At 57.8% G+C, this 16919-nt stretch overlaps 1 protein-coding gene across 2 annotated transcripts in view; it reads right to left on the bottom strand.

Annotated features, from left to right (window-relative positions):
* Window positions 1–15046, bottom strand: part of LOC102697456 (uncharacterized) — a 32614-nt gene extending 17568 nt beyond the window's left edge. Inside the window, exons 1-6 of one of the 2 annotated variants that reach the window (XM_069182292.1) lie at window positions 14568–15046; window positions 8942–8999; window positions 4128–5608; window positions 3931–4012; window positions 1732–3428; window positions 39–1671 (exon numbers count right to left, since the gene is read on the bottom strand). In XM_069182292.1, coding sequence (XP_069038393.1) covers window positions 39–1671; window positions 1732–3428; window positions 3931–4012; window positions 4128–5578 — 4863 coding nt within the window. In that variant the 5' untranslated portion in view covers window positions 5579–5608; window positions 8942–8999; window positions 14568–15046. Of the gene's footprint in view, window positions 1–38; window positions 3429–3930; window positions 4013–4127; window positions 5609–8941; window positions 9000–14567 lie in introns of both variants that reach the window. The other variant, XM_069182291.1, reaches the window with a different exon arrangement.
* Window positions 15047–16919: the final 1873 nt, after the last annotated feature.

A 16919-nucleotide genomic window follows, 5' to 3' on the forward strand; every position in this document is an offset into this window, starting at 1 on the left:
GTGCTCACTACTGAAGCTCATGGAAGTTCAATACTCACCCTCCTGTGTGGCTGTGTGTGGCGCTCGGCACTGGGCTCACCACCGGCCAGGGGGCGCTGGTGCAGACTCCAGGAATCCAAAGTGTCCCCCTGTCTCTGGGATTCGGGTTGCAGTGGGGGCAGGAGAGAGGAACCTCTCTGATCTGCCCCCTTTTTCCAGTCCTGAGGCACTGAGGCTGCTGAACTCTGAGAGAGAGGCTCTGGAAACTGGGCCCAGTTCTGGTTCCGTTTCTGATCCAGTACAGAAGGCCATGGTGCAGTGCCCCAGTGGTCGGGAAGCTCCTCTGCTCCTCTTCCTCTGGATCCTGACCCCTCCTTCCCTCCAGTCTCCCAGAATGCCTTCTGTGAGGGAGACGATATGGGTTCTGTGATGCCAGACTGCTGTGGGGGATTCTCAGTGATCAGGGCTTCTTGGGGAGCGCTGGAGGCCCCCAAAATGTGTCGCTTGGCTGTTTTAGGATCCAGATCCATCGAGTAGGTTCCAGGTTTGTGAGAGCCTTCTTCCTGGTGTTGGTGCCCTCCTGGTTTCTGAATATCAGCAACAGGCAAGACCTCCTGAATAGGCTGGTGGCGGGGAGATTCAGGGTTGCAGATTCTCCTGCTAGAAGCTAGGAGCTGGGGTCCCCCTTCAGAGCTGCCCCGGAAGGAGTCGACGTCCAAAACCGGAAGCCTGTATGACTCCCCTGCTTTGGGGGCGGGTGTTTCCCACCTGGGGCTCCTGTCCTTCTGCTCTCCGATAGTGGGGGAGTTCAGGTCCAGCACACTGGGTTTGAGCATGGCCCGCCCAGGACCCTCCGACTCTTCCTCTTCCTGTTGCCTCAGAGCGTGCGCCTGGTCCTGCACTGTCTCTTCGGCCTTTCCAAAGGCTGCCTCCAGAGAGGGGCTCCTGGGCAAGGAGAACCTCGGTATGCTCCACTGACGCTGCTTCACAGAAAAATCATCGTAGAGCACCTCTATCCCTGCACTACTGGTCACGCTCTTCGGGACCTCTGGAGGGCTATCCTTGGTCTGGCCAGTCAGGGCGAAGAACATTGCTCGGGGCTCCCCTTCACCTCTTTTTCCTTGCTCAATCGTGGTGGTAATTGTGGGATTGCCCTGTCTCTCCTTCTGTAACTCCTTCTGCCTCTCCCACTCTAATTCCAACTGTCTCTGCCTCTCCCATTCCAACTCCCTCTGCCTCTCTCGCTCTAACTCCAGCTGCCTCTGCCTCTGCCTCTCCTGCTCCAGCTGCCTCTGCCTCTCCTGTGCTATCTCCAACTGCTTCTGCCTCTCTAACTCCTGTTCCAACTGCCTCTGCCTCTCTCGCTCTAACTCCAGCTGCCTCTGCCTCTCCTGCTCCAGCTGCCTCTGCCTCTCCTGTGCTATCTCCAACTGCCTCTGCCTCTCTAACTCCTGTTCCAACTGCCTCTGCCTCTCCTGCTCCAGCTGCCTCTGCCTCTCCTGTGCTATCTCCAACTGCCTCTGCCTCTCTAACTCCTGTTCCAACTGCCTCTGCCTCTCCTGCTCCAGCTGCCTCTGCCTCTCCTGTGCTATCTCCAACTGCTTCTGCCTCTCTCGCTCTAACTCCAGCTGCCTCTGCCTCTCTAAAGCCTGTTCCAACTGCCTCTCTTGCTCTAACTCCAGCTGCCTCTGCCTCTCCTGTGCTATCTCCAACTGCCTCTGCCTCTCTATCTCTTGTTCCAACTGCTTCTGCCTCTCCTGCTCCAGCTGCCTCTGCCTCTCCTGCTCCAGCTGCCTCTGCCTCTCCTGTGCTATCTCCAACTGCTTCTGCCTCTCTCGCTCTAACTCCAGCTGCCTCCGCCTCTCCTGCTCCAGCTGCCTCTGCCTCTCTTGCTCTAACTCCAACTGCTTCTGCCTCTCTCGCTCTAACTCCAGCTGCCTCTGCCTCTCTAAAGCCTGTTCCAACTGCCTCTCTTGCTCTAACTCCAGCTGCCTCTGCCTCTCCTGTGCTATCTCCAACTGCTTCTGCCTCTCTCGCTCTAACTCCAGCTGCCTCCGCCTCTCCTGCTCCAGCTGCCTCTGCCTCTCTTGCTCTAACTCCAGCTGCCTCTGCCTCTCTCGCTCCTGCTCCAATTGCCTCTGCCTCTCCTGTGCTATCTCCAACTGCTTCTGCCTCTCTTGCTCTAACTCCAGCTGCCTCCACCTCTCTCGCTCCTGCTCCAGCTGTCTCTGCCTCTCTTGCTCCAACTCCAGCTGCCTCTGCCTCTCTTGCTCCAACTCCAGCTGCCTCTGCCTCTCCTGTGCTATCTCCAACTGCTTCTGCCTCTCTAACTCCTGTTCCAACTGCCTCTGCCTCTCTCGCTCCTGCTCCAACTGCCTCTGCCTCTCCTGCTCCAGCTGCCTCTGCCTCTCCTGCTCCAGCTGCCTCTGCCTCTCCTGCTCCAGCTGCCTCTGCCTCTCCTGCTCCAGCTGCCTCTGCCTCTCTCGCTCCTGCTCCAACTGCCTCTGCCCCTCTCGCTCCTGCTCCAACTGCCTCTGCCTCTCCTGCTCCAACTGCCTCTGCCTCTCCTGCTCCAGCTGCCTCTGCCTCTCCTGCTCCAGCTGCCTCTGCCTCTCCTGCTCCAGCTGCCTCTGCCTCTCTCGCTCCAGCTCACCTTCCCTCTCTTTCTCCAATTCCCCCTCCTTCTGTTCCAGCTCTGCTGGGACTCCTGGTGCCCGTCTGCTGTGCCACTCTGCTCCGGGGGAATCTGGAGAGGACTGGACACCCCCCGCCTGCAGGGGGGCGTCTGTCCGCCACTTCTGCAAGGCGCCCACCCGGAGGCACCTGCTGCCCTGCGCAGGCGGGGTGGCGGGCTCTCCGGAGCTGGCCCTCCGCGAGCGCAGGGTCAGGGCTCTGTCTTCGTGCTGGGCCGCGGGCAGCTCCTCGCTCACCGCCCTCCTCTCCCCCACGGCGCCGACAGCGTCATACACGTGCTCCACCTTCGTCAGCGCCGCCAGCGGCCCCGGGACCACGGCCGTGGAGAAGGTGGGGGTTTCCCGGAATGAAGCCGTGGCCAGGATGCCCCTCTGCCGTGCCCCATCCTGGGCCGGCACTCCGTAACGGACAGACTGGCTCCGCTGGGCATGCTCTCCTCCTCTTCCTCCCTCGGCGAGCGGGCGCGCCTCGCCCACGGTGTGCCTCTCCACCACGTTATCGAACAGGGAGGCGCGGACGGTCAGAACGCCTGGGGACGAGGGGCAATTCGGGCTCGGGGCCCCACCATTGCCGGACTCCCGCCGCCCTTCCGTCACCTTCTCCTCGTCCTCTTCTTCCCTCCTCCGCGGTGTCGCGGCAGCGGGCGGGGCGGCGAGGGCGCAGGGCTCGTGGGCACCCCCCTCGGCCACAGTCCCCTCCTCTCCTTTCCATCCCCTCTCGGGGTCCCCCAGGGGCGAGGGGGGCAGGTCATCCACCTGTGGGGCGCAGACAGAGGCGGACAGAGTGAGCGAGCGAGAGGGCCTGCGATCGTCCGAGCACAGAGCGAGGGCCTGGGGAAGGAGGGGCGGCGAGGGGAGAGAAGGAGAGGCAGAAAGGTCTTTCTGAAAGCCTTATTGTTAGCGACCGGGGCAGAGTGGCTCAAAGTGAGCAGACAAGGCCTGAGCAGTAATAGGATCTGCAGGCCTTTGTCAGGAGAACAAAAGCGGGAGGGGAGAGACTGGCGAGCAGATCAGAGGCTTGAGCTGCTGTCCTTCCCTTGTGCTCGCAGCCAAGTCCGCAGGCGCGGGCCGGAGTGTCGGAGCGCTCCACTCCCATTCCGCACGCAGATCCGGCTCTCCGCGCAGCACGGCCAGCACAGGGACATGCTGCAGGGCGAGAGTGCTGCTCTGTGCTTGCAGAGCTACGCTTCAGACAAATACCTTCCCAAAGACTGGCTGGAGTATTTTTGGCCACGAGGAAGATTTTCACGGAACTCACCTTTCTGTGGGCGTCGCTGTCGCTCTCCGAGCGGCTCCTCGTCGCCTCATTCCCAGAGGGAGCCGGATTCTCCCGAGCAAACCTGAGGCACAGAGACAGAGCTGAGCCCACAGACACTCCCCACACGCACTCAGGAGACACACACAAGCTCAATCTAGAGAGACACACACACACACACTCCAGACAGACTTCAATACCGTCTAGTGAGGTCCGCGGGCAGTGGGCGGGGCTTGATGGATCTCCTCTGGGGCTCCGCCCTGCTGGGGGGCGTATCTGTAGCTGTCAGCTCCTTGATTCGCTGCTTCACCCCCACAGTCGGCTCCACATCCGCAAGGGGTGGGGCTGACCCCTGAGTGTTGACCCCACCTCCAGAAGAGGGGGAGGAGGAGGAGTCCAGCAACTGGCTGATTCGCCGTTTAATACTTCCGCCTGTAGGAGGCAGTGTCTCCTCCTTCCCCTCCTCGCCGGGCTCCGCTTCCTCAGGCACGGGCTTGGTCTCTGGAGCAGCAGTCTCTCTCTCCAGGTCCCTCGGGCTCACCCCCTCAGCTCCTCTCTCCAGCACCCTCTCTCTCCTCCTGGCCGGCGCCGGCGCATTCTCCTCCTCCTCCTCCTCCTCCTCCTCCTCCTCCTCCTCCTCTTCCTCCTTCGCGCTGTCCGGCTTGTTCTCCTTGCTGTGCACAGCTCTCCCGGCCTTGCTGTGCAGAGACAGCCCGATGGATTCAAACTTCGCCGTGAGGTCAGAGGACAGGGGTCTGCGCGCCGCTACCCAGGGTCTCGTCCCCGGGTCCTTGGTTGGGGAGGCGTCAGGCTGATTCGAGCTGGACGGGTACATGGCAGAAACCGGCCTGGGCTTGCTGGGCTTGGCCCGGGACCGGAGCTGTGAGGGGGTGTCCGGGCCTGGGGCCCGGTTCTGCCCCTCCTCCTGCCTGTCCTCTGCGCCCCTGGACTCAGCCCGGTTCAGGAAGCCCATGGATTTGGCCCTGGTGATGCTACTTCCTGCCCGTCTGGCCCTGCCCCCCTCCTCCGGCTCCGCCTCTGCCCTCGTCCGCCCCGCCCACTCTGCCGACTGGCACCCCCGAAGGCCCTGCCCAGCCCCGGGGGTGTCCGCAGTCCCGATCACCGTCACCGTCTGGGGCTGGACGCTCGCTGGCGGGGTGCAGGGTGCCGCGCTCCCAGGGCTCTGGTCTGGCTTGGGGGTGGGGCTCGGTTTAAAGGATGGCGATCCAGTGGGAACTTCTGGGGTGGCGTTTGGAGTGGTGGAGATGGGCTTTGGGGTGTTGGGGCTGGGCTTGGCACTGGGCCCCGTCACGCCGCCCAGGCTAGGTTTTGAGGTGTTAGCCGGAGCAGGGCGGGTCTCTGATTTGGCGCTCGGTTTGGGGGCCAGGATGGGGCGGATGGCAGAGGGCCGATCCACAGTGAAAGGTTTCGGGGTGAGCCGGGGTTTGGGGCCCGGGAGGGGTTTGGCGGGCTCGGCTGGGAGAATGAGGCTCCCCTGGGATCTGGATGTGGGTTCAGGGGGGACCTTATTGCTGGAGTCGGTGAGGGGGCTCAGGTGCGCACGTGCTGCCCCCCCTCCTGGTCTCCCATCCCCCCCCGCACGCTCCCCCAGAGAGGGGGGCCCCGACTTCATTCCCACCTCAGCTGCCATGGGCCCCCAGGGGCATCAACAGCCCTGCAACTGCAGAGAGCAAGAAAATAGAGAGAAACCAAGTCAGCATCTCCAAATATCCACAGATCTGTAGCACAGACAGCCCAGCTCCCCGGGGAAGAACCGGGCCCGACGCAGCCTGATCCTGATCCGGCCTCCCTCTCCAGGCTCGCCTGCAACAGGCTGCACTGATTCCAGTCTTTCGCAGCCTTTCTCCACAGCTGGGCGCTACTCTGGACCAGCAACGGTGCCGAGCCTGGGTGAGCCTCACATAGCCCGACCACACTCCCACTGCACAGTGGTCTGATCCACTCCGGCTCTTACTGCAAGCTGCTGCAGAGCTCTCTCATTTTACCTTATTTGGGGTAAATTTGCATTAGAGAGCCTGAGAGGTGAGAAGTTAAGATGCACACGTTGTATATCTGCTTCACCAGTGCAGCTTGTACAAGAGCATCATAGCTCACAGCAAAACCTGGAGCGGAGCAGAGTGCCATGCACTGGGAGTCTGACCTCCCTGACCACCCTGACGTCCTGATGAAGCCCCATGTGAAGACAATAACTCCTCGCTGTGCTGGTAATATGAAGTAAAGTCACAGGTGGAATGAAGAGCAGAAGCCTCTAGGATAGAAGCGCTTCTTTACACAGAGAGTTGAGGGTGTCTGGAACAAACCAATGGGTCCGCAGGGGGGTCTGGGTGAGAATTTGAGGTTGATAAGCTGCCGAGCAGCTGAGAGAATAAGACACACAAACATGCATGCGGGGAGGGGAGGGAACACACACATGCAGCTCTTCACACCCCGCTCATTAGACCGCTGAGACTGACTCACACACACCCTGCCTTGCACAGAGCACGCACCCCTCCTACCCCTCCCAACATTTCCCACCCCACAGTGAGCTTGTTGCTTGGCACTCTCGCCAGTCCAAGCAGCTCAGAGCAGGGGGCTCCTCTCCCCTCGATCTCGATTTGCTGCCCCACTACAGGACTCTGCCCTCAGCTCTCACTCACAGCTACTGATCTGACTCGTCCCTCCACTGCTCTCCTCTCCCAGGAACCTCCTTGACACAATGAGAACAGACCAGGCACACCCTGGACTTTACTCCACAGGTTCTTACTGTGACGTCCCTGCTCTCTGTCTCTGAGTCAGCAGAAAGAGGGAGGGACAGCAGTGTCTCTAGCAGTCCAGTCAGGAGTGTGTCAGTGTGTGAATTCAGGGGGACTGTGAGAGGAGAGGGACAGCAGTGTCTCTGGCAGTGTCTCCAGTCCAGTCAGGAGTGTCTCAGTGTGTGAATTCAGGTGGAGTGTGAGAGGAGAGGGACAGCAGTGTCTCTAGCAGTGTCTCCAGTCCAGTCAGGAGTGTCTCAGTGTGTGAATTCAGGGGGAGTGTGAGAGGAGAGGGACAGCAGTGTCTCTAGCAGTGTCTCCAGTCCAGTCAGGAGTGTCTCAGTGTGTGAATTCAGGGGGAGTGTGAGAGGAGAGGGACAGCAGTGTCTCCAGTCCAGTCAGGAGTGTGTCAGTGTGTGAATTCAGGGGGAGTGTGAGAGGAGAGGGACAGCAGTGTCTCTAGCAGTGTCTCCAGTCCAGTCAGGAGTGTCTCAGTGTTTGAATTCGGGGGGAGTGTGAGAGGAGAGGGACAGCAGTGTCTCCAGTCCAGTCAGGAGTGTCTCAGTTTGTGTGAATTCAGAGGAGTGTGAGAGGAGAGGGACAGCAGTGTCTCTAGCAGTGTCTCCAGTCCAGTCAGGAGTGTCTAAATGTATGAATTCAGGGGGAGTGTGAGAGGAGAGGGACAGCAGTGTCTCTAGCAGTGTCTCCAGTCCAGTCAGGAGTGTCTCAGTGTTTGAATTCGGGGGGAGTGTGAGAGGAGAGGGACAGCAGTGTCTCTAGCAGTGTCTCCAGTCCAGTCAGGAGTGTCTCAGTGTGTGAATTCAGGGGGAGTGTGAGAGGAGAGGGACAGCAGTGTCTCTAGCAGTGTCTCCAGTCCAGTCAGGTGTGTCTCAGTGTGTGAATTCAGGGGGAGTGTGAGAGGAGAGGGACAGCAGTGTCTCTAGCAGTGTCTCCAGTCCAGTCAGGAGTGTCTCAGTGTGTGAATTTGGGGGAGTGTGAGAGGAGAGGGACAGCAGTGTCTCCAGTCCAGTCAGGAGTGTCTCAGTATGTTTGAATTCAGAGGAGTGTGAGAGGAGAGGGACAGCAGTGTCTCTAGCAGTGTCTCAATGTATGAATTCAGGGGGAGTGTGAGAGGAGAGGGACAGCAGTGTCTCCAGTCCAGTCAGGAGTGTCTCAGTTTGTGTGAATTCAGAGGAGTGTGAGAGGAGAGGGACAGCAGTGTCTCTAGCAGTGTCTCCAGTCCAGTCAGGAGTGTCTCAGTGTGTGAATTCAGGGGGAGTGTGAGAGGAGAGGGACAGCAGTGTCTCTAGCAGTGTCTCCAGTCCAGTCAGGAGTGTGTCAGTGTGTGAATTCAGGGGGAGTGTGAGAGGAGAGGGACAGCAGTGTCTCTAGCAGTGTCTCCAGTCCAGTCAGGAGTGTGTCAGTGTGTGAATTCATGGGGAGTGTGAGAGGAGAGGGACAGCAGTGTCTCCAGTCCAGTCAGGAGTGTGTCAGTGTGTGAATTCATGGGGAGTGTGAGAGGAGAGGGACAACACTCAGTAGCCTCATAAAATTAGTTTTCTTCATTCCCCAGACACGTTGACAGTGGAACTATCCAGTTAAGCCACAACATCACCCCCACTGGTGCCCGCAATAAACACCACCCTTCTGCATCAGGCCCTGCTGCAACCGCAAGCACTAGCTGTGCCTGACTGCAGTAGCTCAGAACAACAGGCTGGGCAGGTGCCACATGATAACCTGTCATTGTAGTGTGCTCAAAGCCGGCTACACATGCAGTTCCTAAATTATCCCAAATTATCCAGCAGACAGTCTGCCTTGCGCGAGTCCCAGACTGCAGTCAGCAGATCGCAGAGAGAGAAGGAAAGAGGGGCGAGAGTGGGGAGTAGCAACAGTGCTATTTGTACCAACAGCAGTAAAAATGGCAACAGTAGACAGAGTGGTATACTAGCAGAGACAGGCAAAATCAAGATGAGCCATTCATCCCATCTAGACTGTTTGATATATAGCAACTAACCTATCTGAGGATCCCAAGCAGTCCCAGTTCTTGAAAGAAGCCAAAGTGTCAGTTTTAACAACATGGCTGGGCAGCTTGTTCCAGACTACCACCACCCTTTATGTAAAGAACCGCCACCTGTTCTTAGCTCTAAATGTAGCACCAGCAGGGACAGTAACGTCCTCAATAATATTGGCAATGTCAGTGATGTCAGTAACAGCAGTGTCAGCATCAATGGTGTCACACCTAACATCCCATAATCACCTACCTGCCTGGCAGTCAACACCGCAGTGATGTCATCACAGGAAACAGGAAGGAAGCGTCACCTGTGAGCGAGAGAGATGCCAGTGAGACAGGTTGGCAGTGAGGGGTGCAGATACCCATCAAGACCGGCAAAGTGGAGACAAGACCTGGCGTCATCGAATTAATGCAAGACAGCAAGAAATTGTTTTTTATCAGCTCTCAGTATTGAAGCGTAGGGAACGATGCACTTGATAACTTTCTCCCAGCAACAGAGTTTAACAGAAACTTCACAGTGACGCTGCTGCCAGCCGACAGGAAGCGCTGGCCTGTGTCTCACGAACGTTAATCCCCCCTTGCAGGAATGGGGTTCAGTCTGAACACCTCAGGGTCTCCCACACATATCCAACTGGCCAGCGAATCGCCCCATTCCTGAAATGGGGGCCCTGTGCCCATGTTGCTGGGACTGCTGTCCCCTGGAACCTGCTGGTGGATGAGATCCTGTTCTGTTGCACAGACTGCCTGTGGACCCCTCTCTCCTGCGCAGGGACAGCGCTTGACCCCTCTCTCCTGCTCTGGACCTGTCTCACCTTCACAGGGGGGGGGTGTAATCTTCTACGTGTGCCATACCCGCCCCCGATCTCCGGGGTGGGGGTGCGCAGGGACATAGGGATGAAGAGGAGAGTTAACTCTCTTGGATTACACTGAAACACACAGCAGATTCTGCATTAATACACCCACAATCCAGGGATTACAGCCGGTGAAATCCTGTGAGTGTAGCTGTCACTGGGCAGGATGCCCAGTCAGGATTATGCTGCCAAACGCCAGCGAGTGAGTGAGGGAGCAGGAAGTGGTCAGTTCAAACCCACTCAGCTCCACAAGATGTTACTGCCTGACAGAGCTGACAGGGCTGCCACACTGCCCTTCTCTCTCACCCACCCCCCACTGCGCGCCTGGAGCACTGCAGAGAGTTAATGCATCACACACCTTTGCATTGCAAAATGTACACTTTCTCCCTGTCTGCAATCTGCTCAGCCACTCGATCTCTGCCTCTCATACTGCAGGGCACCAGTCGGCCTGACCTCAGAGACACAGGAGTGTACAGCACAGACTGGACAGCAGTCGGCCTGACCTCAGAGACACAGGAGTGTACAGCACAGACTGGACAGCAGTCGGCCTGACCTCAGAGACACAGGAGTGTACAGCACAGACTGGACAGCAGTCGGCCTGACCTCAGAGACACAAGACTGTACAGCACAGACCGGACAGCAGTCGGCCTGACCTCAGAGACACAAGACTGTACAGCACAGACCGGACAGCAGTCGGCCTGACCTCAGAGACACAGGAGTGTACAGCACAGACCGGACAGCAGTCGGCCTGACCTCAGAGACACAAGTCTGTACAACACAGACCGGACAGCAGTCGGCCTGACCTCAGAGACACAGGAGTGTACAGCACAGACCGGACAGCAGTCGGCCTGACCTCAGAGACACAAGACTGTACAACACAGACCGGACAGCAGTCGGCTTGACCTCAGAGACACAGGAGTGTACAGCACAGACTTCAGAAATACAGCTGATGTTTTTCAGGCACTTCCTGTAGAATACGTTGCAGTGGTCTTTGCCAGCTGTGCGTTGTTGTTGTAATCTGACACTTCCTGTCTTCCAGTTAGCATTCCCCAGCTGGCTGCCACGTGAGGGCTGAGCTCTCAGCGACAGTCATCTGACCGAACTCATCCTTTGCAGCCCCGCTGGCCAGCAGGGTCCCCTCTCCACTGTGGGGCACTTGAGGGCAGCGCAAGGGGCCACACTTTCACTGTGAAGGTGCCCTCAAACCCCAGAGCCTGGGAGCAGGTCAGAGGAGCAAACGGGGAGCGAGAACTGCCCCCAGCATCCAGGAGGAAGAGGAAGGAATAACAGGCAGTGAGTCAGAGCAGCACGAGTGGGAGTGGAGTGGAGTGTGCCCACAGCTCCTGCTGGAGTAAGAGAGTGAAGTGGAGTGGAGTGGAGTGTGCCCACAGCTCCTGCTGGAGTAAGAGAGTGGGAGTGGAGTGGAGTGGAGTGTGCCCACAGCTCCTGCTGGAGTAAGAGAGTGGAGTGGAGTGGAGTGTGCCCACAGCTCCTGCTGGAGTAAGAGAGTGGGAGTGGAGTGGAGTGGAGTGGAGTGTGCCCACAGCTCCTGCTGGAGTAAGAGAGTGGAGTGGAGTGGAGTGTGCCCACAGCTCCTGCTGGAGTAAGAGAGTGGAGTGGAGTGTGCCCACAGGTCCTGCTGGAGTAAGAGAGTGGAGTGGAGTGGAGTGTGCCCACAGCTCCTGCTGGAGTAAGAGAGTGGGAGTGGAGTGGAGTGGAGTGGAGTGGAGTGGAGTGGAGTGGAGTGGAGTGGAGTGTGCCCACAGCTCCTGCTGGAGTTAGAGAGTGGAGTGGAGTGGAGTGGAGTGGAGTGTGCCCACAGCTCCTGCTGGAGTAAGAGAGTGGGAGTGGAGTGGAGTGGAGTGGAGTGTGCCCACAGCTCCTGCTGGAGTTAGAGAGTGGAGTGGAGTGGAGTGGAGTGGAGTGTGCCCACAGCTCCTGCTGGAGTAAGAGAGTGGAGTGGAGTGGAGTGGAGTGGAGTGTGCCCACAGCTCCTGCTGGAGTAAGAGAGTGGGAGTGGAGTGTGCCCACAGCTCCTGCTGGAGTAAGAGAGTGGAGTGGAGTGGAGTGGAGTGGAGTGGAGTGTGCCCACAGCTCCTGCTGGAGTAAGAGAGTGGGAGTGGAGTGGAGTGGAGTGGAGTGTGCCCACAGCTCCTGCTGGAGTAAGAGAGTGGGAGTGGAGTGGAGTGGAGTGGAGTGGAGTGTGCCCACAGCTCCTGCTGGAGTAAGAGAGTGGGAGTGGAGTGGAGTGGAGTGGAGTGTGCCCACAGCTCCTGCTGGAGTAAGAGAGTGGGAGTGGAGTGGAGTGTGCCCACAGCTCCTGCTGGAGTAAGAGAGTGGGAGTGGAGTGGAGTGGAGTGGAGTGTGCCCACAGCTCCTGCTGGAGTAAGAGAGTGGAGTGGAGTGGAGTGGAGTGGAGTGGAGTGTGCCCACAGCTCCTGCTGGAGTAAGAGAGTGGGAGTGGAGTGGAGTGGAGTGGAGTGTGCCCACAGCTCCTGCTGGAGTAAGAGAGTGGGAGTGGAGTGGAGTGTGCCCACAGCTCCTGCTGGAGTAAGAGAGTGGGAGTGGAGTGGAGTGGAGTGGAGTGTGCCCACAGCTCCTGCTGGAGTAAGAGAGTGGGAGTGGAGTGGAGTGGAGTGTGCCCACAGCTCCTGCTGGAGTAAGAGAGTGGGAGTGGAGTGGAGTGGAGTGGAGTGTGCCCACAGCTCCTGCTGGAGTAAGAGAGTGGGAGTGGAGTGGAGTGTGCCCACAGCTCCTGCTGGAGTAAGAGAGTGGGAGTGGAGTGGAGTGGAGTGTGCCCACAGCTCCTGCTGGAGTAAGAGAGTGGAGTGGAGTGGAGTGTGCCCACAGCTCCTGCTGGAGTAAGAGAGTGGGAGTGGAGTGGAGTGTGCCCACAGCTCCTGCTGGAGTAAGAGAGTGAAGTGGAGTGGAGTGGAGTGGAGTGTGCCCACAGCTCCTGCTGGAGTAAGAGAGTGGAGTGGAGTGGAGTGGAGTGGAGTGGAGTGGAGTGTGCCCACAGCTCCTGCTGGAGTAAGAGAGTGGAGTGGAGTGGAGTGGAGTGGAGTGGAGTGTGCCCACAGCTCCTGCTGGAGTAAGAGAGTGGGAGTGGAGTGGAGTGGAGTGTGCCCACAGCTCCTGCTGGAGTAAGAGAGTGGGAGTGGAGTGGAGTGGAGTGTGCCCACAGCTCCTGCTGGAGTAAGAGAGTGGGAGTGGAGTGGAGTGGAGTGTGCCCACAGCTCCTGCTGGAGTAAGAGAGTGGGAGTGGAGTGGAGTGTGCCCACAGCTCCTGCTGGAGTAAGAGAGTGGGAGTGGAGTGGAGTGGAGTGGAGTGTGCCCACAGCTCCTGCTGGAGTAAGAGAGTGGGAGTGGAGTGGAGTGGAGTGTGCCCACAGCTCCTGCTGGAGTAAGAGAGTGGGAGTGGAGTGGAGTGGAGTGGAGTGTGCCCACAGCTCCTGCTGGAGTAAGAGAGTGGGAGTGGAGTGGAGTGTGCCCACAGCTCCTGCTGGAGTAAGAGAGTGGGAGTGGAGTGTGCCCACAGCTCCTGCTGGAGTAAGAGAGTGAAGTGGAGTGGAGTGGAGTGGAGTGTGCCCACAGCTCCTGCTGGAGTAAGAGAGTGGGAGTGGAGTGGAGTGGAGTGTGCCCACAGCTCCTGCTGGAGTAAGAGAGTGGGAGTGGAGTGGAGTGGAGTGGAGTGTGCCCACAGCTCCTGCTGGAGTAAGAGAGTGAAGTGGAGTGGAGTGGAGTGGAGTGTGCCCACAGCTCCTGCTGGAGTAAGAGAGTGGAGTGGAGTGGAGTGGAGTGGAGTGGAGTGGAGTGGAGTGGAGTGTGCCCACAGCTCCTGCTGGAGTAAGAGAGTGGAGTGGAGTGGAGTGTGCCCACAGCTCCTGCTGGAGTAAGAGAGTGAAGTGGAGTGGAGTGGAGTGTGCCCACAGCTCCTGCTGGAGTAAGAGAGTGGAGTGGAGTGGAGTGTGCCCACAGCTCCTGCTGGAGTAAGAGAGTGGAGTGGAGTGTGCCCACAGCTCCTGCTGGAGTAAGAGAGTGGAGTGGAGTGGAGTGGAGTGGAGTGGAGTGTGCCCACAGCTCCTGCTGGAGTAAGAGAGTGGAGTGGAGTGGAGTGTGCCCACAGCTCCTGCTGGAGTAAGAGAGTGGAGTGGAGTGTGCCCACAGCTCCTGCTTGAGTAAGAGAGTGGGAGTGGAGTGGAGTGTGCCCACAGCTCCTGCTGGAGTAAGAGAGTGGAGTGGAGTGTGCCCACAGCTCCTGCTGGAGTAAGAGAGTGAAGTGGAGTGGAGTGGAGTGTGTCCACAGCTCCTGCTGGAGTAAGAGAGTGGGAGTGGAGTGGAGTGGAGTGGAGTGTGCCCACAGCTCCTGCTGGAGTAAGAGAGTGAAGTGAAGTGGAGTGGAGTGGAGTGGAGTGGAGTGTGCCCACAGCTCCTGCTGGAGTAAGAGAGTGGGAGTGGAGTGGAGTGGAGTGTGCCCACAGCTCCTGCTGGAGTAAGAGAGTGGAGTGGAGTGTGCCCACAGCTCCTGCTGGAGTAAGAGAGTGGAGTGGAGTGGAGTGTGCCCACAGCTCCTGCTGGAGTAAGAGAGTGAAGTGGAGTGGAGTGGAGTGGAGTGTGCCCACAGCTCCTGCTGGAGTAAGAGAGTGAAGTGGAGTGGAGTGGAGTGTGCCCACAGCTCCTGCTGGAGTTAGAGAGTGGGAGTGGAGTGGAGTGTGCCCACAGCTCCTGCTGGAGTAAGAGAGTGGAGTGGAGTGTGCCCACAGCTCTGGCCAGAAGTGAGCGAGTGTAAGAAAAGTATCTCGACGTCAAGACGCGTGATAGTGGGAACACTGACACTCTCCGATACTGCGGCTCAAATCAGTGACTAATAAACCCTGGACTGCAAATCCTAGCAGTAGGAAGAAGTCGCATTCCCACGACAGACAGAGACGGAATCACCCACGGAAGTCCCGCAGCCACGACTGTAACCCCGAGAAAAGCCCCGCTTCCCGGCAGCAGCGAAGTTCTGTTTACTACCGCCTTTACCTCACTGGGATCCGGGCAGCTTTTCCTCCGCTTTCTGCTTTATCCCGAGAGTCAGCTGGAAACTTTTCTGCCCTTCCTGCTCTCTCCTCCCCTCTCCTTGCCTCGCCTCCCCCGCTGGCGGTCCGGGAGAAAAGGACCAGAGCGCAGCCAACTTCAGCGGAGCGCTTCCCACCTGCCCGTCCGCCTCACCTTCCCCGTATCTGGAGCTGCGTGGCGCCTCAACCAAACCTCGCCGAGCAGGGATCCCGGGCACGGAGGAGGAGGAGGAGGAGACAGCGAGTGCCAAACCGGACGGGCGAGTTCAACCGGAGTAAACGCGTCGTGATCAGGAATCCCCTGCTCCTCCGCAGCGCGACAGGGGAGCAGAGGGAGGGGTGAGAAGTTTTGCCGTCCGCGGTATCCGGGCGGAGAGAGGGAGGGCTGCGCCCAGCTCTGTTTGGCTCGGTCCAGCCAACCCCAGCCGAGCGACAGAGGGAGCAACCTAGCCTGCTGGAGGAAATCCAGCGCGGGGGTGGGGCTCCGGGAGCGCTTTGTTTGGTATTCCTTAGCTAGCAACCTGCGAGGGAGAGAGGAGGGGAGGGGAGGGCAGGACACGGGACAGGGATCGGTGGCATAGAGCGCCTCCTGGCGGATGCCTCTGGGACAGCAACCTTTTCGCGCTCGTTCAATGGACGTTTTTTTAATAAAAGTTTTCAAGAAGAGAATCACACTACTCTACCAATGCTGTATAGCTACTCCTTTGTTGTGGACTCCCGGTTGTTGAACACATTGTACTGATGGGTCAGAAAAGTCGTGCTGTTCTACACGAAATCCACTGTTCGAACTTCACTCCCAACAGTTCAGACCCGGTGCTGGACTCCATCTCCTGCAGCTCGCAGGAAAACCCGGAGTGGATCAGACAGCTCTGATCTGGGAGTCTGGCTGCCAGTCTAGCAGCCCAGCTCTCCTAATAATAATAATAATAATAATAATAATAATAATTGCTTACACTTATATTGCGCTTTTCTGGACACTCCACTCAAAGCACTTTACAGGTAATGGGGATCCCCTCCACCACCACCAATGTGCAGCCCCACCTGGATGATGCGACGGCAGCCATAGTGCGCCAGAACGCTCCCCACACACCAGCTCTCAGTGGGGAGGAGAGCAGAGTAATGAAGCCAGTTCAGAGATGGGGATTAATAGAAGGCCATGATTGGTAAGGGCCAATGGGAAATTTGGCCAGAACGCCAGGGTTACACCCCTACTCTTTTCGAGAAACGCCCTGGGATTTTTAATGACCACAGAGAGTCAGGACCTCGGTTTTACGTCTCATCCGAAGGACGGCGCCTGTTTACAGTATAGTGTCCCCGTCACTATACTGGGGCATTAGACCCACATGGACCGCAGGGTGAGCGCCCCCTGCTGGCCCCACTAACACCTCTTCCAGCAGCAGCCTTAGTTTTTCCCAGGAGGTCTCCCATCCAGGTACTGACCAGGCTCGCAGTGTGTCTGCGTCTCACAGTCTGTATCCCACACTGTCTCTCTGTGTCCTACAGTGTCTCTCTATGCCCCAGTGAATTGATACAAACTTTAAAATGTTGTAGAAGTCATATTACTTGCAACATTTTCCCAATCATTCAAGTAAAATAATTAAGCAAATTTGTTATTAACTAAGAAACTGCAATTTAGTGGCTGAGATTTTAGTGGGAGACTGTGAGGAACAGCAGACAGACTCTGACCAAATCTCTGAGTTTAATGGTCTTGGACAGAACAGCTCAATCGCCATGTTGAGGGAGAAGTCTCCAGATTGAATATTGAAGTTGTTGTATGTTGCCATGGCCTGGGGTGTTTCTGTAGTCTGTCAGCAATTCTGTTACAGCAGGAGGGTCAGACTCAGCAGCTGCGAGCTAACAATCCTGCCCCCCCCCCCCAAAAAAAAACACATCTGCACACACACCACCATAACCCCTCGACCACGTGACTAACAGGAAGAGATGAGCTCTGGCCTGCAAGCCCAGGAGCCCTTCAGACTGGGGCTCTTCCTATGCTTCATCGGGAGGCAAGAAGGAAGCTGAGCCTGTGGTGCCCGTCTCAGGCACACGGTCAGTCCAGTCCAGGTCTTTACTGTCCAAGACTTCTCCTGGGTGAACTGGCAGTCCTGGCTTTGGCCGACTTTTACAGAGACGTAGTGGTCAGAGGTTCTCATCCAGCTTTTTCTTGGAGAATCCTTGGAAAGCTTGGCTGGACAGCTGGTGCAGACTCCCACCACTCTTTGTGTAAATCAGTGTCTTGTATTTCTTGTCCAAAAGGCAAACCCTCTACAGTTACATACTCAAATAGTAAGACCCTTCAATGCACTCCAGTAAAGAT

Source organism: Lepisosteus oculatus, chromosome 22 (genome assembly GCF_040954835.1).
Source record: "Lepisosteus oculatus isolate fLepOcu1 chromosome 22, fLepOcu1.hap2, whole genome shotgun sequence".
NCBI lineage: Eukaryota > Metazoa > Chordata > Actinopteri > Semionotiformes > Lepisosteidae > Lepisosteus > Lepisosteus oculatus.